This window comes from Molothrus aeneus, chromosome 4 (assembly GCF_037042795.1).
Source record: "Molothrus aeneus isolate 106 chromosome 4, BPBGC_Maene_1.0, whole genome shotgun sequence".
NCBI classification, from domain to species: domain Eukaryota; kingdom Metazoa; phylum Chordata; class Aves; order Passeriformes; family Icteridae; genus Molothrus; species Molothrus aeneus.
In genome coordinates this window covers 30,655,652-30,680,037 of record NC_089649.1, presented here as the reverse complement: position 1 = coordinate 30,680,037, position 24,386 = coordinate 30,655,652, and the positions used below count along the sequence as shown (strand labels likewise).

General features: G+C 38.9%; 1 protein-coding gene across 1 annotated transcript in view; it reads left to right on the top strand.

The window, feature by feature from the left end:
* Window positions 1–24,386, top strand: part of DCHS2 (dachsous cadherin-related 2) — a 61,672-nt gene that overhangs the window by 8,168 nt on the left and 29,118 nt on the right. The window contains exons 3-8 of the mRNA XM_066548201.1: window positions 11,516–11,752; window positions 13,083–14,102; window positions 15,478–15,653; window positions 16,084–16,183; window positions 21,598–21,755; window positions 22,842–23,676. Coding sequence (XP_066404298.1) covers window positions 11,516–11,752; window positions 13,083–14,102; window positions 15,478–15,653; window positions 16,084–16,183; window positions 21,598–21,755; window positions 22,842–23,676 — 2,526 coding nt within the window. The remainder of the gene's footprint in view (window positions 1–11,515; window positions 11,753–13,082; window positions 14,103–15,477; window positions 15,654–16,083; window positions 16,184–21,597; window positions 21,756–22,841; window positions 23,677–24,386) is intronic.

The following is a 24,386-nucleotide window of genomic DNA, read 5'->3' as shown; positions in this document are numbered from 1 at the left end:
CCCCAAAAATGCCCCCCAAAAACCCCAAAACATTAAAATTGCCAATATGTCGCACAGAAGTTTTGCCATCTTTAAGCTTGTAAACCTGTTCAGTATTTAGAGAGAGATGAAACAAGTGGCTCACTGTTAGGGCACAGAGATTTTGAGCTCTTCCTCCTTACTTCTTGTTACAACAGAGACGTTTTCCAGTGTTAATTGTGCTAAAGCTGTCTTTATATGCTCTGATTTACGGGCTAGTTTAGCTGTGCCTCTCTGAAGGTTATGTGAGGGATTTCATCTTGTTAGCTGGGCAGCATTTTGTGGACAGAGCCAACAGACAAGTATGTGAGGGAATAGGCATTCTCCAGGAGATGGGTGCTCAAACCAGAAAGCCAAATGAGATATTACAGCTTGGCCTCTGTTTTTCTGATTTTATGGATGTGCGGTCTGTTTCTGTTGTGTTCTTCATTTTTTCCAATTTATGTATGTATGGCATATTCTGTTTTATCTACTCTTCTCATTATTAGAGGACCTGAACAGAAGGACAATGATGGTGTTGGAGAATTCTGTGGATTTGGCTGCCTAATAGGCTTTATTTTTTCAAATAATTTTTTCTCTCACTGATAGAGAATTTAGAAAGGAGAAATGAAAATCAGTGCATTAGTAATCTTGACTTACTATGTTCATTATAGCCTTTAATATTTTACGTGGACAGAGTTATTTTCAGTATTATGAGATTTACAATAATTAGTGGCAAATGGTGTGTCACATTACACAATGATCCATTAACATAATATGCAAGATGATGCTGTTGTCCATGATGTATGTAATTTTTCTCTTTTTTGCGTTTTCTCTTTTTCTTGCCATGAAAATTTCTCACTGTAATTTTCTTCAGGGATGTTTGTTGAGTGCTGCACTTAGAATTATTCACTAAAAATTGACTTTTGAATTTTTGGAAGATAAATGGATAAAACAGTAAAATAACAATTGAAACCAAAATTCTTCATTGCTATGTCTTGCTTCTGGCTCTTGTTTGTTAAAGCTCTTAGTTTTTCTATGAGCTGTGTTCAAAATATCCTACCAGCTGGTCAACTCCTCACTATATAGAAAATAACAATACTGCTTTTGATACATAGATATGATGAGGTTGAGGCACATCCAGGCTCTTTGAAGGGGCTCCATCTTTTGTTTCAAGCACTGGGACATGTGGATGTTGTAAATAGATAAATTCAGTGGGAGCGGGAAGGAACATCCTTTCATTGACCAGACTGACATTCCACTGAATTCTTTTTCAATTCTAAACAAGATTTTATTAGTTATATTTGTTTGCTATTTTAGCTTTTAGACACTGCATTTATTGTTTGTGATATGCTCTTGTACTCATAAATAACATTTATTATGTTTCAGTTTTTGAAAAAGTTGAAGTCTTTTTCATTTGATTAATGGTAGACTTTCCACAAGAAAAACCACTTTAAGAACTGTGTAACTAGAAAAATGTATGGATAGGAAACTGTAAACCAGCTCCTCTGCTGGTTCGTGACTCTTGCTATCATTTGTTTCTAGTGTTGGTGTAAACAACATCTTGGCTTCATTATGTTGCCTTTTGTAGATATCTGATCCATGCATGATCTATGAACAGTACTCAGGAATTGATTAGAACAGGGCAAGTTGAAGAGCTCTTCTGGGTAAGAAACTGTTTGAGCTATGTTTGTTTATTTTCCCATTGTTACCTAACAAGCTATCTGAAAGACAGTGTATTTATAGTAATGGCTGAGCTGGTAATTAAAAATGTAAGTCACAGGATGCAATCATAAGTGTGGCAGAAAACCTATGCAGTGCTTGACTTTAAGACTTTAGGATTAACAACTGATTTAGGAAACTTCTATTACAATAACAGCATTAATACTTACCTTCACCCAAGGGCATGTAATTAATTTTACCATTGATCTTAGTGATACCCTTTTCAAGAGATTGGTAAAAAGATAGTTATCATCATCATCGTTCTGGTTCAGAGAAGTTGTTTCAAACCAACAAAATTGTAGTCCTTGAAAATTATTCTAGACTAGTGTGACTTCGAGTGTCAGTCTTCAGGTAAATAGTCTGTTCATAGATTTTAAAACAAATCCCCTAGCTAGTCCCTGTGTGCAGAGAAAACTTCTATGGATGCTAAGCAAAAGGCAGCAGCCATGGTTTGTCTTCATATGAATGTATTTGTTATTTAAAACTAGCATGAAAACCATGTAGAGAAAGTATCATTCGCTCATTGTATGTTACAGCAGTATAAGCTTTTAATTTAGTTTCTGTTTCTTTAAATTCTGTAAGATATTTAGGCTCGTGTTTCTGTGATTCCTACCTAAATTAGATGCCTAGAAAAAAGGCTGTGACCTTCCTTTTGTGTATTTCATTGAGAATGTGTCTGTCAATATGGCTCATAGACCTGGGCTGGATGCCAGGTGCCCACCAAAGTCACTCTATTACTCCCCTCCTCAGTTGTGCAGGGGAAGAAAATGATGACAAAAGGCTTGTGGGTCAAGAAAAGTGCAGGGAGAAATCTCTCAGCAATTACTGTCACTGGCAAAAGAGACTCAATTTGAGGAAATGACTTTAATTTATTGCCAATCAAATCAGAGGAGGGTAATGAGAAATAAAAACTACATCATAAAAGACATTCCCCCCATCCCTCCCTTTTCCTGCACTTAACTTCACTCCCAATTTTCTCTATGTCCTCTGGCCCTGGCAGCACAGGAGGATGGGGAATGGGAACTGTGCAGTTTCATCACAGGTTGTCTCTGCTGCTCCTTCCTCCTCACACTCTTCTGCTCCAGCACAGGTCATTTCAGCAGGGTCCAGTCCTTCAGGAACAGAATGATCCAATGTGGGTTTCCTGTGGGGTCATAAGTCCTGCCAGCAAACCTGCACCACTATGAGTTTCCCATGGGGTCACAGACTTCTTTGGGCATCTATCTGCTCCAGCGAAGGGTCTTCCATGGGCTGAGGGTGGATCTCTGCTCCCCTGTGGACCTCCATAGACTGCAGGGGGAAGCTGCCTCACCATGCTCTGCACCACAGAAGCCACTCCTGTAGTGCCCACGTGGCCAAACCCTTGACACATAAACACAGTACACTGAGATACTTGGAAATTTTGCCATTGACTTGAAGATACTTGGATCACCATTCTGTTAAAATACTTTCTGTTACTTATTTACACCAAAACCCACATTTTGAGGAGAGCAGACAAGCCTTGTTGCAAGAGCTGGTTAGTAGTTGAACACGTAAAAAACAAAAACATGACATAAAAAAAAGTTCAGCACAGAAGTACAGCTCCTTCAAAATGAACATTCTTTTGTGGGAATTTTGACTTTAAGATGCACTCTGATTTCTTTCTAGCAAAGGGCATCATGTGACTAAAATGTCCTGTAAAAGATTTAGAGCAGTCTAGGAGCTTAGTCTGCTGGCAAAGAATAAAAGGATGAGTACACCTAAAGATCATGCAAATTTAAGAATGTAAGAAGTACCTCATCCAAAAGCCAAATTCAATTCCAGCATCTTGTCACTTTAACAGTGCCTAGTAATGGATACAAGAAGAGGAGTTGTGTACAGTTTGTACAGAATAGTGCCTCACTGGTATATATTTCTTGTGGCAGTGTTTATTTTAGTGCTGTACTACTTTAATTACTACACTATGGAATTGCACATATGTAAATGCAATTTAATGGCAAACTAACTTATAATAAACTTTGATTTGGTTCAGAATAGATTCATTCCAGTTAAGGATGCTGAAAAAATTAGTTTTATTAAAAAATAGGACTATTTCTTAACAGCTGCATCTTCAGAAATGTTAATTCCTTTATTTTTATTGCAATACAGGTTGAAAAGTAATGTTGAAATACCAACATTTATTTTTATGGGGGGAAAAACCCCAAAACTTTGCTTAACTCCATGTATTATACCCAGTTTAATATATAACAGATTGTATTAGGCATCAAAGTAAAATGGGGATGCACCCTTTCTAAAGCAAACAAGGCCCATATTTATGATGATTGATGATGTTTTCGTATGGTATTGTAGGGAAAAAAATACTTTATTTTTAAACTACTTTTGGCATTTTCCTACAGCATGTAGTACATTTGCTAAACATATGAAGAACTTCACATAAATAGATTTAAAATTAGGAGTGCTTTATTTTGGAACATTTTGAGGCCACTTCTTTTTTTAAACTGCAGTTTCTTCAATTACTGTCTTTCTGATCTGTCATATGATATTGATAGTGTATTTGGAATGCTGCAAATCAGTGGAATATGTCTGAGATGTTGGTTTAGCACAGTAAGTTTTCACCTTTGAAGAACTTTGTTTGAGTTAAATCAAACAGGAAAAATTAGAGTTATTTGTGGGCATTTACCTTCACTGAGATCTTGCCTAATGAGAAATTTATCATAAATAGTATAATAGTAAAATAGTATGTTATCCTAGAAAATTGTAAAATGGAAAATAGTATGTTGTCCTAGAAGCACATGCCGTAGCAAGTGTGAGGGTGCAGATTTTGGCCCTGAAAGAAAGGTGTGTAGCAGAACAGCATGAAAAAATATCCATACTGCTAGCTCCTTATGTGTCTCTTTTTTTTTTTCTTTTATGTATAAAATCCAATAGAATCAACTATCTACAAAGAGAAATATTCCTACAAGCTCTGTGCCAAAAACTCAACCATGCAATAGTGGAATGTACGTGAGATGATTTGTGCATGAAAGAATGCAAAGTATTAACAAAAATACTCTAGCCCACCCTCCTACGTCCTAGTTAAGCCAATGTCAAACCTCAGAAACAGAAGAACCCACCAGAAGAGGCAAAGAGTGAGCTTCCTTGGCATTGTGCAAATGATGTGGGCTGATTAAAAAAAAAGTGGTGAAAAGGAAAACATTATGCCCATTTTAGTGGAGGAGAATAGTGTGATATTTATTCACTAAAATTTAGATGATCAACCCTTTTCTTTGCTAGAAACTGCATGGGTCTCAGAGCACAGGATATATTTACTGTACTTTGTGTTCTCAGTTATCCTAAAGAAAAGAAGTGTCAGGTCACACCAAGGGAGTAGACAGCTGTGGTACAGTGTTAGAATGAATGTAGCAGGGAAGTGTGTGCAGCAGAAAATCAGTCTATGTAAATGAAGGGCAGCATCTGGAATGTTTTGTAGTGCTCTTAATATAAGAACAGTAAATATATCTTCTTTAGCTTATAGCAGGCTTCATTCTGTGTCTGTCCTGATGTTTTTTTTCTACAGTACCTTCAAAGAAAGGTTTTAACCATCCCTGGTTACCATGGCAGTTGAGTTGTGTTACCAGATTGTGCAGTGGGCTATTTTTGGATCTAGAGGCTGGCAGCTTGATTGAAAAGGTCCTTGACTGAAAAGGTCCTTGATTAAATAGACATTTTTGAAAAGCTTTGATAAGTAAGCAAGGAAAGGTGACCTGTTGAGAAGGTGTGGAAGGGCTGGAGCTGTGCAGATTACGGGGGGAGGTCTCTGCCTTTGTCTTTGAAAACACAGCAATTCACCAGGACAAACTCCTGCCCTCTTACTGATGTAAACTTTGATTTCTGGATGGACTCGTGCTTGTGTGAGAGTGTTCGCTTTGTACACAGTCAGACAGCAAACACACTCTGAGTTACTATCAAGTCAGATGAAAGGAAATAAACCAGGGCAGAAACAAAGGAAATCTTATAACAGTGAATTATATCTCTTCAGTTATCTGTTCTACTGAAAAAGTAGAATTTTCAGAAGGGGTTTTTGTGGTGTTGCTTGTTTGTTTGTGGGTTTTTTAAGGGAATAGTTATTTAAATATGTAAAAAACCAAAATAGAGTTAGGAGGCACCTGATCTTCTATACTGGCAAACTGTAGTCTCTAGGGGTGTAAAATTTTGCATCCCTAATTACAAGACTTTGCTTAAAAAGCACTTGTGTAAAAGAAAACAGCCTAGATGATACAAAACCATTCTAGTACTAAACTCATGCTTTCTTTTGCTTGATATTAGAAGCTGATGCTCAGGTGGGTATTCTGTTTGTGACTAATGGAACTGCTGTAATTAGAAATTTGTATTTTATGTGTTGATGAATACTTCTTAGCTCACTAAAACTCTCTGTAACCTATAGTATTTGAAATAGTGTCATGCTTCTGGGGGAGCTGCAGTGTTAAAACTGCTTATGTTAGTTTACAGATCCAGGTACTGGTTTGTTATGTGCAGACTCCATGGCCAGACTTTCATGTGCTAAGCTAATTCTTGTGATTAAACACAGTATGTTTGTATAGTATTGGTTGTAGACACTAAGTCCTTCTATAGCTATTTTTCTTTCTAAGAGGCAAACTATGAATTGAGCACAAGAATTTGCTACAGAGGGGCCAGTGTTGAAAGCATCTGCAGTGCAGGGGTATGAGACCTGTAAAGTATAAATGTAGCTAGAAGATTGATATGGGTTCAATCAGTTGTTTACTACAAAAACATTCAAACAATGAATATTTTCAAACTGAAGAAGTCCTCTTCTTTGCTGAAATGCAAACCAGCATTAGAACCATTAGATTAAGCTTTTTGAAGACTTTTCATGTGAGGTGAAGCTATGTGTATTACAGTAGGTAGATTGTAAATAACAATTTAATTCCTTCCTTCCCCTGGCCATTATTAAACCAGCTGTTCAGTGTATTTGGCAGTGTTGCTATGGTTACTATCAAGAATGCAGCTTCACTAAAAAAGGCGCATTTTAAGTATAGGTGAAATACTAAAGCTGGAACTGTATGCAGTGCCAAGATGACAGCATAGGCAATGAGTGGGACAAATTTAAATAGAAATGTCAAGCAGAAGCACTATCATTCTTCCTTAAAGAAATGCTAATTTTAATGTTAATGCAAAATGCACACCTCCTAACTGCATTGATCTTCTGGAGGATCACCCAATCTGTGCTCATATTGAAATTTTTTCTGACATATAAAAAGCAAAGTTGTGCATGCGCCCCTGCACTGGGAAGCTGCTGAGTTAGAGTGGGTGCTCTGGGCAGATCAGTGGGTCAGCTCTGACCTGCACAGTAGTGAACAGCAGGTACAGTGGCCAGCTTTGAAGGTGAACTGGGGTGAGGAACCATTTGGACCTTTTGACCATCTGCTTGTTGTCTGAGCTGTGTCAGGTGATGCCAGCTGGCTCATCCTAGGTTATTTGCTGAAGAAATAGTGCCATCATTTAAAGTTTGTTAGGGTGTTTGGTTTCAAGGGCTTAGGTAAAACCACTGGTAACTGTTGATTTGATTCCTCTTGCCATGTTCTAAAGTTGTTTTTTTAATTTCATGAACAATTATATAATATTAGAAGCTATTTAAGTACGCGTAGTTATCCAATCCAGACTTTGTTGCTGAAGTTAGTGCATCCTGATTTTTGTCTTTGCAGCACTTGACCAAATGTGGAAAACATTTGGTTTACCTACAAATGCCTATAAATGTAGGGCTGATTTTTGTTTTGCTTATGGGAGAACCCTGTGCAAAGCAGATTTTCAAAGTGCTCAGATGGAGATGTGTATGGAAATCCTATCAGGTTTACCAGTATGATATTTTCCCATACAAAAAGTTCTTTTGGTGAGTGAGCCTGCTTTGGTGCTGGATGCTGTGGTAAGATTAGGGCTGAACACAGGATCATCAATATAATAAAACAAGTATTTTAAAAATCATTAGATGTGGGTTCCTGTCTCCTGCCTTCAAATGTTGAGAAATGGTAGTTAACCCCCTCATGGAATAGGATGCACCTCCACAAAAATAAGAACAACAAAATCCCATGAGAAGTTTTGCCATTGCTAGAGGATGGGGGGTGGCAGAGAGTCCTGTCCTTCATTAGTGCATTTGCACTTTCTGGGCAAATAGGCAGAAAGTGAAGAGCAAGACTTCTTGGAAGATCCTGCCCTACCATGTACAGTGAGTGAGGAAGTATGAGGCGGATAAAGAGCTGGGAGTCATGATTTTGCCTTCAATAGTACTATTTCTCCCCATACATTCAGTGCTCCAAACCATGGTAATGATTTCTGCTAGCCCTTGAGCACAGATTGTTCTGCAGCAAAGCATCTGTGAATTCCAGCATGGCTGTGCTGACCTGCCTTGGAGCAGAGCTGTTCCCAGACCACAACCTCCAGTGGCAGTTGCTGACATGCATCCAGCATTGCAGGTTCTGCCTGAAGTCTGTATCCAGATCATATCCAGGCAACAGGCAGTCTGTATGTCATGCTTTTGATTTATAAGGGTCAGGATCTGCAATCAGTTACGCCCATGTGGATCTAGTAAAAAAAAATGAGATTGCCTAGGTGTGAATGAGGCTGGGTGTTAATGCTTCTTCCAGTGTGTAATTATAGGATTGTTCACCTGTGAAGCAGAATTGATTCCAGCTCTCTCTCATGCAGAATAAGGAATTAACTAGGGATACAATCTTCAAAGCACTTCAGTGATATAAATATTAATTTGAAAAATGGAAATTAAATGTTTTTAAGGGCAGCAGATATTCATTTATATGGTGAGTCAAGCAGCAAGAAATATGTCCCTTTTCTTGAAGCTGACCCACTCTTTGTGGTCCCCTGTTGGGAGCTTTGGTAAAACATTCCTTGCAGAGGAGCTGTGTCATTATTCCCTTTTCATTGTCAATGTTTATAGAAACTATTTTTCATAATGGAAGAACATATTCTGTACTGCAGCAACCTGATTGTCTTTTAAGTTCTCTGAAGCCTTGAGTTACAGGCTGCAAATGATTGTGGCAATAACAATAATAAATTCAAATCTTAATTACAAAATGGGGAAGAAAGGGAAACCATAGTTCATATTCAGCCAGTTACTTAGTGAGAGATGCCTCTGTTGAGTTTTGCATACTGAACCTGTGACTTTGACAGCTCCTGCTCCTTGAAATTTCCTCCATATTTCTGCCTTTGCAGTGTAGTACTCAGGCACCTCCTGTACCATGATGCAGCAGATGGAATGCACCCAGCCAGCCTGCTCTCAGGTGTGCTGGCAGCTGCTTTTGGCCCAAGTGGTCCTGACTGTCCATTTCAGTCACAGTCTGCTGTTTTATCTAATCATACAGAAAGTGAAATCCCAGATGCTGCTTTCTTCCACAGCTTCTTTCCCATCATGTGGTGCCATAATAGAGCCTAATGAGGCATGTCCACCAACATATGGCTGAGCTATCTCAAATGTCTCTATAGATTATGTATCACCAGATGCAAAGCTAATGCCCTGTCCTACAAATGCTGAAAGAAACAGAATGCACACAGTTAAAAGTTAAAATGGGTTATTAAATTTCTGCATACTACAGTTTTTGAGGTTGGAGGGAACCATATGGAAAACACATACTTTTTACTTGGATTCTGCCCTTGGTCTCATGGTGTCCCTGGTCCTGCAAAAGAGAGCTGAATTGGCAAGACGTACTTGCCTATTCCCCTTTTTCCCTATGACACAGCAAAAGAATGAAGAAGGAAAACAAAATCTTTTATTAATTTTCTTTTTGCTTTCTGTAACTGAACTGGCATGGAGTGTGCTGCAATGTGTCTAGGTCAGCAGAGATGGAGCTTTGATTCTGAAATATTTCTGTTCAACAGGTCTTCAGAGCTCCTGGAGTGGAGCTCTGTTTGCTCCACCCTTTGCTAAAGGATGTTCTGGAGTCTTTAGTTACTGCTCTGAGAGTAAGATTTTCAGTTTGATGCTTTTCTGTAGAAGTTTTCCAGTTCCCACATTCCTCTTGAAGTATCTAAAATGAGAAGGACATATTTATATCCTTGTCAATAGAAAAATATCCAGTTGGAAAATTACTAACATACAGCCCATTTGATTGGTTTAAATTAATTGGACAGAAATTATGTGTACATGTTTATCCTCTGGAGAAAAATAGTTAAATCCCTTTTTCCATGAAGCTATTATTGCTCAGATTACCTCAGGAAATACCAGAAGTCTATGTCCTTGAAGGACTACTTTGTTGAGCTGCTGAAGTAATCATAGAACTCAATCATCAGAAGAAAAAAATATTTTAAAAGCCAAAATAAGGTTGTTTCTTAGAATTGCATCAGTTATTAGCAAAGAAACTGAATCAGTACTGAACCCTGAATCTATCTGTATGTATCACTGTTGAGCTTTTAGTGTGGTTTGTCACACTGGAATAAGCTTCCCTTTTTGTTAGTAAAAAGTGTTTTCCCTTGATCCTGAGGATCCTTTTACTTCATTTTAAGCGTGTCAAGACACAGTTTATTATAGTGTCCTAGCAGTAGATTTGGAAAGAATACTGCATGCACATTTGAGTATTTATAAGAATTTTATTTCTTTTCCATTATTCTGCTTAAAACTGGATTGTAGAAAATTCACCCTAAATTCTGAGAAGATATATTCTCATTGAATCATCCATTGATTCTCCTAAGGCATTTTGAGCTAACTCTAGTTTTACCCTGTCTAACCACTAAATGTCCAACTTGAATGGCAGACATCATCCCTACTAAACTTGTCTTGACAGCCAGGAAATTATAAAGGTAGCCCAAAGTTTAAAGGTTTGGTTTTACTGAACTGCCAGAGGATCTGTGTCTTCACCAGCTTCTACAAAAAAAACTAGGTGATTCCTTAAAAATATCTATAGGTATGTAAAAGGTTGTCCCTGTTAGTTGAATTACTTGAGTTTACTGCAATTTTACTACTTAACACACTGTGATTCTAGCATTTAGTGTATATTTAGTTAGACACACTCATTGATAAGAAAAATTTTCTTGTGTTTGGTCACCTTTCATCTTCATTTTCATGTTGAAAAATTTACTTCACAAATAGATTATTCTGAGGAATATACTTCCAAAGTGCTGTATTTTGGGACTGAACATTGTATTTTCTTTTCAAATAATTACTTAATAAAGTTCATATAAAATGTAATTGTTAGCAGCTTGCAAATTCAATGGACCTTAGAATTCACTATTAAGGGGTATTTTGACAGAAAATTGTGATCAGATTGCAGGTGATTTCTTTCCAGATACTTTCCACAGAGCCCCCTGCTCCTAAGATGTATATTTTGGAGCTTTGACTCCTTTTGTGTGTGTATTTTATTTCATGAGTTACTTAAGCAGAATGTCTCTACAGCCTGTTTGAAATAACATTAACTTTACCATTTGCAGAGATAAATTAGTCTTCTGAAACAATACTTGTTTTCCACCCTGATGCATTTCCAAATTGGTATTGACTAGTAGTAGTAGTAGTAAAATTTAGCATTGTTAAAGATTTAACTGAATCTAAAATTAGATTTTCTAAAATGTTTCTAAATTAGAATTATGGACACTGTGTTTTGAAACAGAACTTGCTGTCTTTCAGTGGCTCAGTGAATGGTAAAGATCACATAGTATGAAAAGAACTTGGCTCTCAAAAATTTAATTGGGAGTGCTGATTTTTTTCTACATGGTCTGACCTTCTCTTAGAGTAGCAATATATGTTGAAACTATTTTGACAACCTGCTGAATTTTATCTTACGTCTCTCTTAAGTGCTATTTTATTTCTGTGTACTCTCAGGAATTATTTACCTGACCTCAGCTCTTGGCCACCTAGCACATTCTGCATTCTTCCTGACTGTTTCTGCACGGGATGGGGGTGGCCTTCCCTCTGCCAGCAATGCAGCTGTCACAGTAAATGTCCTTCAGACTGTTTTGGTCCCTGCCATATTTGAGAGATCCCGGTATAGCTTTTCTGTTCCAGAAGATGCACCTGAAGACAGCGTGATTGGCACTGTAAAGGCCAGAGAGCCTCCAAGTAAGTCATGTTCTCAGTCAGAGATTATGTTGTATTTTTGTTGTGACCATTAACTGGAAATAGCTGTAGATTATTTTTTTTCCCATAAACCTCTGTGTTATTTATTCAGTCTGTCAAGCATTAAATTGAATTTATCTTTGGTATTTACAGCAACTGGTGTAATGGCTGATTTATCAGGACACTCTTTAGAACAGTTGGAGATTTCTGGTATTCTCCTTGGTGGTCCATAGAGATTGGCAATGCCTCCATTTTCTTCCTGATGGATTTCTATAATTGTAAATGAGGAGATAGGAAGCATGCTGTGAAAGTTTAAGTAAGTGTGACGGACTGGCTCATGTTAAAGTGTTAGCCATGCAGGGCAAATTTCAGAGCAATACTTAAAATCAGGGAGTACTCAGAAATTTCAGAGGATCAGCAAGAAGTGCTCCTGGCCACCCCTCAAAAAACCAAACCAGAACCAAGCAACCAAACAGAACCCCACATTGTCTCAAATTAAGTGCAGAAGTCCAGATGAATGTTTGCAGGACCTTTGGAAAATATATTTAATCCATCTGGTTTTGTTATCATTTGTAAATGGAAATGGATTAGCTCCTGACAGTCCTTGGTCATAAAGAGCCCTGTCCTGAGAGCTGTACATACTTGGTTCCTATGCAGAGCAGTGGGATCTGTGAGTCCGCATAACAGCCTGATGATGCATCTGTAAATGTAAGGTGGTAGATGGCAAGGTTTCATACAATCTTCATTAGTCAGGTCCTCCCATTTCTTTCTTTTGGGAAGAACTGTCCTCAGCGTGGAGATAGCACCCACTGTGTGGCCTTGATAGAAAGCCTGAATCTTTAGACAGCTTTTTCTTAAGGTAGTGTCTGATGTATAAATGTTACAAGAATGGTCACCCATGAACAGTAAGTTTATTAAATTACATTTTTTTTCAGGGAACTGCCACCTGTTTCATTCCTCGCTGTAATGAATGCCTGTGTGTAGTGAAATTGCTCCCATAAGACTAATTTATAGGCGTGTTTCTTCTGTATTTTAGATCAGGGACAAACAAGAGGCTATTATGTGATTTTCTCTATAGAGTTTTATAATACCAGTGTGATGAAAATCAAAGAGTGCAGAAGTGGACAAACTGTGTAGATTCATATTTTACTGAAGGGCTCCAGGGATGGGAAGAAGGAAGCATAAAAAGCCCAAGAATGTCAAACATCTGTGTAGCTTACATTTATTCCATTGAATTTAACAGCATGCATTCTCCCCAGATGTTCTTGCCAATGTTTATGTTATCACTTCCATTTTTTTTTGTTACACTTTTTGTTGTTGTTTCCATTTCTAGATTCGCTAGAAGTGGTTTCTTACAGAATTTGCTCCGGTGATCCACATGGGAAGTTCTCTATTGACCCCCAGTTTGGCATTATCCGCACCAAGAAACAGCTTGACTATGAAGCTCAGTCTGTTGTGGTGCTCACTGTTCAGTCTCAGCTGGGTGACTCCCCCGTCTACAGCAGCACTCAAGTCAACATATCTGTGACAGACATCAATGACAACCCCCCCGAGTTTCTTACCAAATCTGATAAGGTAACCATCTCACATACCCAGCCTCCTGGCACTGCTGTCTACATTGCTCATGCAGAAGACAAAGACAGTGGCCTAAATGGGGCAATCAAATACAGTATTGCAAGCAAGCAGTCAGATGCATTTAGCATTGATCCAAGTCTCGGAGTGGTAAACCTTACCAGGACAGTGGTGGCAGAAAAGCAGCAGGAATATACTCTGCATATAGCAGCTGAAGACTGCGGGAGTCCTCCTCTGACTTCTTTGCTGATGTTGACAGTGGTTATTGAAGAGCAGAAGATGGGCCCTACTTTGGTCTTCCAAAGCTTGGTGTATCAAGTAGAAGTCAGTGAAGCTACCTCTCCAGGTGCCCAAATCCTTCAGGTTCAAGCCCACTCCCTTGATCCACACAGTGTTACCTCCAATCTGAGGTATTCCTTAGAGCCTAGCACTGATTCTGTTGCATTTGGAATCAGCTCTGATACTGGCTGGATTTATCTTCGGAAACGCTTGAACTATGAATGCGCACAGATGCTGTGTTTTAGAGCCTTGATCAGCATGTCTGAGGACAAAAACCTTAGGCAAAATGCAAGTACATCTATAATAGTTAACGTCCTGGATGAAAATGATAATTCTCCCATGTTTTTGCGTGAGAGCTACTTCTTTGAAATTGAGGAAAATCCGATTCCCAGTGGTGTGGTTGGCACCATTACAGCTGTTGACAAAGACTCAGGAAGAAATGGACAGCTTTCCTATTTCCTCTTGTCTGATGGAAAGTATTTCAAGATGAATTCCAACACAGGTAGCATTTTATGATTTGTAATCTGCCTAATATTGCTTTTGGAAAGCAGCCTTCCCTAAGAGTACGGAAGTAAAGTATAAAGCTTCCAGAAACTGCTGTGAATCTTTTGGGTTGATATATGAATATTTTAACTCGGAGTGTCACAATTTGGGGAATGGAATAAACCAAATATATTTTCATGAAGAATGGACTGGCCCTTAGGATTTTTTTTTCATTAATTTGTTCAGGTCACTTGGTCATAAATTTTGGTGTTTGGCTGAAACAAATTAAAAGAAGTTGTTTTAAGTTATAGCTTCAATAGTTCATATGAGAAAAATTTTTGCCTGTGATCAAGTAGAGTTGAAAAGTACAAATCAGCCATAAGTAACTATAAATGTACTTATGAAGTTAGACAAAGTGATTTAAAATACTTGTGAATGCTTCTGTAACTGACATCAAAACTGAGATCATGTTGTACACGGCATCAAAGAAGTCAAATTGGCTGAGAGAAATTTTTCACAGCATAGGGTGTACTCTGCAGTGAATCCCAAATGCCTCAAGTAATAGAGGTTATGTCTACACAGTATAACACCAGAGACCAGAGCATGGAGAGCCTAAAGGAAGGGAATTCTTCAAGGGATACAGGCACCGTAAATAATCCAGTTTAGCAAAATGCTGTGTAGGAAGCGATGATCTGCTGTTTAAAATTCCTATTTCCAGATGTCCAGTCCCCATGGGGAGTGAAAAGGCTTTTCCAGAATTTCTCTGTATGAATCTCAAAATAAAAGCAGCTTTTGAGTACACTTATGGAACTTTACAGGCAAACAGAATACTAGGAGTTAACCAAGAAGGTTTTTAAAAACCATGTGGTTACCTGTGTGATAAGGTTTGATCAACCGCAAATCTGTGGCTGTATTGGGTATTGCTAAGCAGATAGGGAGAAGATTGGTCAGATTTATTTGCTGGGTTTACCAGAATGTATGGGAGACATAAGGGTTTATGATTAATGCACATAATTAATAAAGGCCCCTTGTCAGCACTTAAACCCCTGTGCTCATGTATTATCTGTCCTGGAGTGTGGTGAAGGCCAGATGGATTTCTTTGGAAGGTCGGCACTTTGGTTCATACTGTTTGATACCTTTGCTCTGGGGCACCCAGTGTACAGTAAAATGTGTCAATAGGGCACTAAAGTACATATGCAAAACTGTGATTGACAGAATGTTTCTGCAGGATGGGGTTTGGAAAGCTGAGGTTTTCATGTCAATGATCAGGTGTATCAGAGGGCACTTATCATTATTTCACATTAAATTAAATGCATAATTGCACGCACTAAGACAGGTCCTAGCACACAGTAAACACCTAACTCCATTTCTCACCCCTTTTCTTTGGCTGTCAGGTGAAATCATAAACTGGGCGGCGCTGGACCGCGAGGAGCAGGCACACCACGAGCTGCAGGTGCTGGTGACAGATGCGGGCCAGCCCCAGCGCAGCGCCATGGCCACCGTGCGCATCGCCGTGCATGACCGCAACGACCACCCGCCATGCTTCCCCCAGGGGGCGCTGCGCCGACAGGTGGGGCGGGGCACCGCACTGCGCTTCCTGCAGGGGGCGCTGTGCCGACAGGTGGGGCGGGGCACCATGCAGCGCCACCCTGTGGCTGCACCGCGCACTGCAGGTCCTTCCAAATCGGGGCACCGCACACAGCCAGATCTAAAGGATTGCACGAGCCTAACTCTGTTCATGTGTGCACTGGAATCCCTTTTGGTTTCGAACCTCCTAGCTTGCCATAGTAAAGATGTTCGAGTTAGTGTTCTATACAGACTGCGACAGAGGGTTGCTAGAACTGTTGTTTAACCATCTCCTGAAATGCTCATTGCACGCTAAATATTACTGAAATGGAAAATAGTGCAGCAGCTAAACTCTTCTGTTATGGCAAGGGATTTGATTAAGATGGTTTTATCCATGTATAATTTCAAATCATTTATGAACTGCTTGGTGACAGGTTTTGGAAGGGCAGCCATCAGGGACACTTGTTGCCACCATCTTTGCAAAAGACTTCGATTCTGGAAACAACGGTGTTGTATTATATTCAATAGAATCAGGTAAGAATTTTGAGGGTTAATTAATACAAAAGGATACATTAAAATAACTAGCATTTTAGAAAAGCCATGTATCATACCAGATTTTATGTTTATTTTGTGTCAGGTAGAATAAAGCTGCCTTTGGAAATAGGAATCAGCACCACCATGTGTCTTACAAAGTATTTAAGGAAGTGTAAGCAGCTGCCTTTCCTCCCTTTGCTCTCTGCCCCATCTTTCATGTGGTTTGGTTGCTTCTGTGGCTGGCCAGAAAGTGTTCAAACAGCTCTCAGAAAAGACTAGGATCGTGATCTTTTACTGTACAGTTCAGTATTTCAGTCAGTTTAACATCTTAAAGGAAAAATGAGCTCCCTTTTCCCATGACCAGTTGAAAATTTTCCTGCTAAAATAACAGTTTGTGAGGGTCTGAGACAGGGATCAGAGGGATCAGCAGATAATCTGGACAAGCAATGAGGTTTGTGGTTTTTAGTTTGGGTTTCACCCTTTGTTTAGCAGTGTGTTAACCTGACATAGCGTGGCCCCTTAAAAACACTTCTCTTTACTTTTCCCCATAATTCCTACATGTAATATTTCACTTGTGGGGTAAGCGGTAGGATCCAGTTTTGTTTGCAGTGAAATTAATAATAGAGCAGTCCCAAGTTAGAACATGAGTGGGACTGGGGCATTAATACTGGTAGGAGACATAGATGTGATGTCTGGATTTGCTGCATACCACTTGCTATGCTTCCATAAAAGTGAGAACTCCATCTATAACCAGGAAGGAAAACAGGTCTGTTCTCCTGCTTCCCTTCACTATTGCTTCAAAACAGTAAGAGTTCCCAGGAACAGGACTATTTCTTTTTTGTTTGGTTTCTGTTCTATTCTACCAGATTTATGTAATCGATACTTTTTAAGCTTGGGATTCGTAATCTATGGTAATTTGCATGTAGATCCTACAGTTTCATCAGAGCTAGAAAACATCATTGCCTTAATTTGAATATAAATGACTGCCTATTCCAGAGGGAATTGGATGGTATCTTAGACTTCTGCATAGTGAGTAAGAGTATTTTGCACAAAAAAGTTCCCCCTTGTGAAAAAGGGGACGAGCAGTGTGCAACCCTTTGTTTGAAGAGTGATGGCCAGGCAATACAGTAAGTGTTTTTCAGGGGTCTCTGCCTGTTCATGTATCTAACTATATCCCCTTCCTTCAAACAGCATGTTGGATTTTCTTACTGGCTTCACTGTAGGGCCCCCAGAGGGGAGTAAGTAAGAGTTCAAATTATAAAAATGACTAGCAACACAAAATATGACTGGTGTTGCAAAAGCCGTCTCTGGAAAGAACAAAAACATAAAAACAGCAGCAAACACACCCCCATGTCCCCCCATTTCAGATGCAAAAAACCACTAAAAATCCCTCCCAGCCTTGGAACTAGATATTTTCCTGATAAACAAATCCAGAAACAGCTGAGCTTCTCTGATACTAATTTTTGTTGCTGTTAGTTGGCTCACAGCCTTTAACATCTGGTCTTCTGTTTCATGGTGAAGTTTTCGCCTGGTTTATATTTAAAATAGTATTTTCTTGTTCTGGGACACTGTTCAGTACTTAAATATGAAGAAGAAACATGATCTGATTTACAGCCATATTTGTTAAACAGAGAGACAGCAGGTTAATTGGAGAACTCCATGCAGACCAGTGCTTTATTCTTCAGTCATGGGGCTGCCACAAGATGGAAAGCTGCGAGTGTCAGTGTCAGCTGTTAAGCTTGTAAATGTTCCTGGGTAATTTTTAATGTTCTCGAGATCTTAAAGAAATTTCAAGATAGGAGCAATATATTAAGCTATGTAGGAATGTTAATGACAAATGCCAACAAAATACATGAGGGCAAATCTGTAAAAGAACTATGAGGTTTACGCACCAGATAAATTTTAGGTTACAGGGAAGTGTTTCCTTCAAAATGCCCCTTCCTCTTCCTAGAAAATCAAAGCAAACCATGCTTTAAAAATGTATATGCATCAAAGTGGGTGGTCACATGGCCCTACTTCCACTTCTGTGTTATCACTAACTCAGAGGGAGTTAATCCCAGCTGTGTGTACTGTTTATTCCTTAGTGATGCTGGCAGTCAGAAAGTGATTTGCCTGGTCTTCTTTATGACTGTCAATAGGATATAGTATTGCATTTATAACAGAAATTAGTGTGTATTTATAGGGCATCTGGAACTACTGCTTTGTGTGTTAAGCCTAGCATTGACAGAGGCTTTTACGGTTATATTTGGAGCAATTATGTGAATGCAACGTTAGCCCTTGACTACACAAGTGCCAAGAGAAGCCTAGTTACACTGCTAACATGCACAAATTGGCAAGTGCTGTCCATGTGTCTGTGAAGAAGTCCTTGTTCTCCAGAATGACTTGCAAGCAGCGTGCAGGGAGCATTCACAGACTTGCAGAGGGCTACGTTTCTGCACAAGCCCTCATCATGTTCAGGTTCTTTGGAAGCCATGGCCTTGCCTTCCTCTTTTCTGTTAAAGGAAACAACTTTTCCATCATCTCAAAGGAGAAGGACATGGTCCGGGCACTAAGTATTTTAACGCCTAGGAAAGAAATAGTTGTTCAGGAAATTAGGTAAAAATACGTAGCTAACTATGACTGTGTGCTGAGGTCACTAATCTCTGAGAAATCTCTGGTGTTATTTTCTATCTGCCTTCTGGGCCATTTTGCCTAAATGCCAGTTTCTGTAAGGCCTAAATGTTCAGCCAGCCAAAGTTCACAGTAACACATTGCTTGGTGTTTCTCAGGGCACCATTGGTTTTTTCTTTTTGGTTTTAAACTACAATTTCTCTGAACATCTTTGAGACCACAGAGCTAAAAGAGTGTCTGAGTTTTGGAGAACCTCATGTAAATGAAAGTCTGGCCAACAGTTGGACAAGACAGAGGTGAAAAATTTAATTGTAAAAACATATGTATTTATTGGCAGTTTACTTTTGCAAGCTCAAGAAGAGGCTGGGGCCATTGGAGTCTAGTTTTTGAGAGATTCAGTTTTTTTCTGTTCCATGCTTAATCTGCTTTTTCCAGTTTCCTTATTTCTTATCCATTTCTCATATACTTTCTTCATTTTCTCCTCAGATGCAAAAGGACATATTTAGGGTGTTCGATATAAGCAGCAGTTGTTTAATTCAGGTGACTTATGGAGATAAGAGCTAAGGAAATATTTCTGGAAGTGCAGCGAGCATGAGCTTTTAGACCAATGACTGACATGCTGTGTGGGTGTTAAACTTTTTTCCCAGTGTAAAAGTTTTTTCTGAATTTCAATCAAATGGCTACACTTGGAATACTAAATAAAAATATTTTAAAAATAGATTGATAAAAATACCAAAAAAACAGACATGGGGCATTTCAGTTTTGATTGTCTTTATAATGTGGAATCAGATAAAAAAATGAAAACATGAAACACTTACAAAATGGAAGTCCCAAGGGGTTTTTCTTCTATACAATGTCTCTTTCCAAAATTTTCAGACTTTTTTACCACCAAAATATGCACAAAACTATATCATGCAATATCTGAATTTTAGTGTAACTCTAAGTGTAGGTTTTAGCAAAATACTGAAAATATATGCATGCAATTCACATTGTGTTCTGTTTCTCATATCTCCTGTGACTTTTGCCTAGCTGGGATTTTGTGTCATTAAACATTATATGGAACAAAGTAGCAGATCTGTGACTGTAGACATCTTGTTGGGACCTACACCAGGAAAGTAAACCAAAAGCTATTTATGAAAAGAGTGATATATCATTAATATTTTGAAACTACCATGAAAAATGAAAAATGCAAGACTGTCTCATTCAATATAATTGTCTTTATATATTGTTTCCGTTTGTTGGCAATTTCCTTGTTAATGTTCCAGACGGCAAGACTCAACTCAGAAGGGACTGATGGAGAATTAGAAAGCTATATTCATGCAAAAAATAGCAGAACAATATTAAAAAAACCTCCTATTTATTGGTTGTGAAAACCCAATTTTCTAATTAGTTTGCTAAATGGTTTTTTTCTTCAAATGTTACAGGTGCAAATATTTTACAGTTGCAGATGATATAATTGGATACAAAAGTGAACATCTATATGTGCAGTTAACTAATTTGAGTGTGCAGATTTGGAGAACATAAACAGCTTCATGCTCACTTAGGTGTCTATGGAAATATAGTTGTTTATGTGTGTTTTGTGTGCTACATCTGCACTGAATTTATTTTTACCACAGTTGCTTACTGTAATAGTGGCTGTTATGCTGCAGGACTTTATTTAACCTGCTAGCGCACCTTACTGAAAATTCACATAACAGAAAGCTGTTTGGATAGTATTCTAAGAGAGAAGTACTTATAACAATTGTCATTTTCTCAGTTTCTGGTCATGTATACAGAGTAATAGGTATTTCCCATTTTACTAAAATTTGAAAGTAATTTGTATTCTATTTCTTGAACATGGGGGAGATATGTATCAGTCTCTTTTCCCAGGGGAGGTTTAGATTGGAAAAATTTCTTTACTTAATTTTTTGTCAAGCATTGGAACAGGCTTCCTAGGGAGGTTGTGGAGTCATCATCCCCAAAGGTATTTAAAACACATGTAGACATGGTACTTAGGGATATGGTTTCGGGAATTTGGCAGTGTTGGGTTAAAGGTTCCACTTGATGATCTTAAGGGTCTTTTCTTCAACTTAAATGATTCTCTAATTCTAAGTCAAGAAGAGCTATTTATTCATCTGTGGTAAAATTATTCTTTGCAACTCTCAAATAAATGATGTGGCTGCAAGTAATAACTTCAATTAAAAGTCACTTATTATTAGAATGCCGCCAGTCCTCGATGAAAGATATGAGCATAATTTCCAATATTGTTGCTCTGCAACAGCTTACTGTAAGATTGTGGCTACCCCCATCTGTCTGCTGGTACAGAGCACAGGGAGGGCAGGTGGCATGGCTGCAATCATGCAATCATGGCATATTGTAGGGGTCAACAGTGCTCTTTGCTGACCCCATGATCTGTGAGTCACAGGAGATACTTTACTCTTCATGCCAGTTTGGAGACTAAGACTTAATTCTTTCTCTGGCCCTGTTTGCCAAGGTTAGAAATGGGAGGACCAGTCCTGGGCTATCTGTCACCCTCCTGATGCACACACCACTGGTGTGAGTGAAGTTGGTACAAAACTGGGCAGTTGCTTTAGTACTCTATGGAGTTTCTCTCCATATTTTTCTAAATCCACATTAAGTAGTTTATAATAAGTACTCAATGAAGGAAGAGGAGGTAAACCAAAAAAGCCAGAGAGATACAAATGAGTGCAGCAAGTTCCTTTCCTCCGGGTCCTGCTTTTTTTCACTGTTCATTACAATGTTCAGTACTATGGAATCAAGCTGTTACTGATTTTCAATAACACATGTCCATTTTTACCCCACAGAAGACGATATAGGATACTTCCAGATTGATGCTGTCAGTGGAGAGTTAAGAACAACCCGGCCTCTGTCACATGCTGAGAGATCTGACTACACAATGATGGTGATAGCCAAGGACCAGGGGATGCCTTCGCTTCAAGGACGTGCTGCTGTTTACATCCAGGTACTTATTTACCTTGTGCAGATAGAACAATTATGTTAAATGCTTAGTTTCTTTGAAGAAAAAAAAAAATTGGAAGAAGGTTGGGAAATAGACTGAAAAAAGGAAGAAGCTCAAAATTGTAAGCACCTTGTCTCATGGTAATTTTCTTTAGCTGTTTTTCTGTTGAGGGAGGAAATGAGAGGGCAAATCATTTTGATTTGTTAAGAATGCATAGCAGCATTCTGGATCATCTTGCAAATAGATGATGCTTGTGCTTTAGGAGATCATTGGAAACACTGGGAAATAGGAGGAAAATATCCAGGTAGGCAGAGAAAAAAATATCAAGTGGGACTGAAAGTGGGGAAGAGAGCAGATTTGTTCCCTTCCCTGAGTTGCTCTCTTTTCTAAATTCTATAAATTAAATTGTATAAGGATATCTTATTTCTTTGTGGTGATTTATATGGGGCGGCTCCTCATGGGAGTGTGAAATGCAGCATGTGCTCATTCCATAGCCAGCCACCTGCTGTTCATTGAGCCACAGTGGACCTGCTTTGTCCCAGCCACCTGCGCACTCCTCTGTCAGAGGCTGAATGTTATTGAGGCTGCTATTTTCAAGTTACCCTAAAGATGGTTAATTTTGGATAGCTTGTAGCTTCAGTCCGGGCAAGGCAAATGCTGTTCCTACAATTAAAGAGAATTAAAGGACTCCTCTCCCTGAGCAACGGGAGAAACACCCGGTGATGAATTGATTGTGAACCCCATTCCCTGTCTCCCTGCACTCCTGGAAGAGGAGGGAGGGGTGGGGGGAAGGTGTGTTTTTAAGCTCTTATTGTACTTCTCATTATCCTGCTCTGATTTTGTTTGCACTAAGTTCAGTTAATATCTCTATTTCTAGTCTGTTTTGGCTGTGATGGTATTTGCTGAGTGACCTCTCCTGGTCCTTATCTCAGCTCATGAACTTTCATTATGTTTCCTGTCCCCTGTCCAGTGGCAGAGAGGAGTGAAAAAGCAGCTTTACCTCGCATCCAGCTAGGGTCAGCCCACTACACATTACAATATTAACAATAACAGTGGGAAAATATTGCAGTCTTTGTGTTTTGGTTGCAGGTGATCCCACTTCCCAACAGGAGATCTGGCTTCTTTCAGAACTTCAAGCACTTTGTCGTACCTGAAAATTTTAAACCTGCACAAGTGTTGGATTCTCTGAAGGCATTGAGTAACCATCTAGCACTTAACAGGAAACTGCATTTCAGTATTGCTAAAGATGATAATGTTCATTTTGAAGTAGACAGCTTAACAGGAGACCTTTATCTTTCCAAGGAGCTCGACTATGAAACAGATTCACACTTTCTTTTGCAAGTTATTATAAAGGATTATAATAATCCTCCACAAAATAGCACTGTCTTCCTAAGTATTGATGTAGAAGATAAGAATGATCATTCTCCACATTTTCAAGATGACTTTGTAGTGATTGGCATAGAAGAAAATGTACCTGTTGGCACTCTGGTTTACACATTCAATGCAAAGGATGGAGATGGCAGTTTTCTGAACAGCAAAATAGAGTATTCCTTAGAAATAAGTAACACAGGTGAAAATCCATTTCTTATTCACCCTTTGTATGGCACCTTGACCACAGCTTCTCCACTAGACAGGGAGATTACTCGTTCTGTGATCTTGACAGTGTTTGCAGAAGACCAGGCGATAAATCTGACTGATCGTCGGCTGGATTCCCTGGCTGTCAAAATTGTTATTTTAGATATCAATGACAACAGTCCCAGTTTTACATCTTCACATCTTTCCTATGTCATGGAGGATGTGGAGGTGGGCTTCCTTGTACACCACATAGTTGCAAAGGATCCTGATGAGGGAAGAAATGGACAGGTTACATATCACATTCTTGCAGGCAATGAAAACAAAGCATTTGTACTGGATAAAATCACAGGTACCGTGACTTCTCTTCTCTGGGGTTTCTTGTGTTGTGATTCTCACAGTAACATTTGGGAGTGCGTACCATACAATAGTGAAATACCACATTAGTGTGGCACTCTGCCCAGGTGACTTATTGTCCTCAGGGGTGATTGCCTTGGGCAGAGCACCATACAAGCAGGGCAGTGCAGAGCACAGTAGTCAAACACTGTGAGACTCAGCTCAAAAATTTTGGCATAACACTGTTACTGTATTGTGTGGGTGTACTGGGGCATCTTCCAATGGTGTATTGAGGAAGGTGGGAAGAAAATGCGGGCAGTGAAATACTTCATTCTGATTTTGGCATGATGCATACTTAAAGCATGTGCACACATGTATGTTATGATATGTGCACATGAGGAAAGGCAAAGTTGAGATCAGGGAGTCTGCATTATACTGTGGATGGAATGTGTTCAGTGGAGGCTCAAAGTGCTGATAAATTTCATTCTTCAGCTCGCTGAAATTCTCTGCTTTCTAACTATTATACTATGGTCTCACAAATGCTAATAATACTTTAATTGTTGTAATATTTTCTGGTTTTTATTCTGATTTTGAATCTATTAGGTGATGGAGCTTACACTGGTTTGTGGAGCTCCTAACTGCATTACTTATGTGCAAAGAAGACAAATATTTAAGTTAAATATAGCTAAAAAGTTATCCCCAAAGTTAAATAAAAAGCAATCTCTG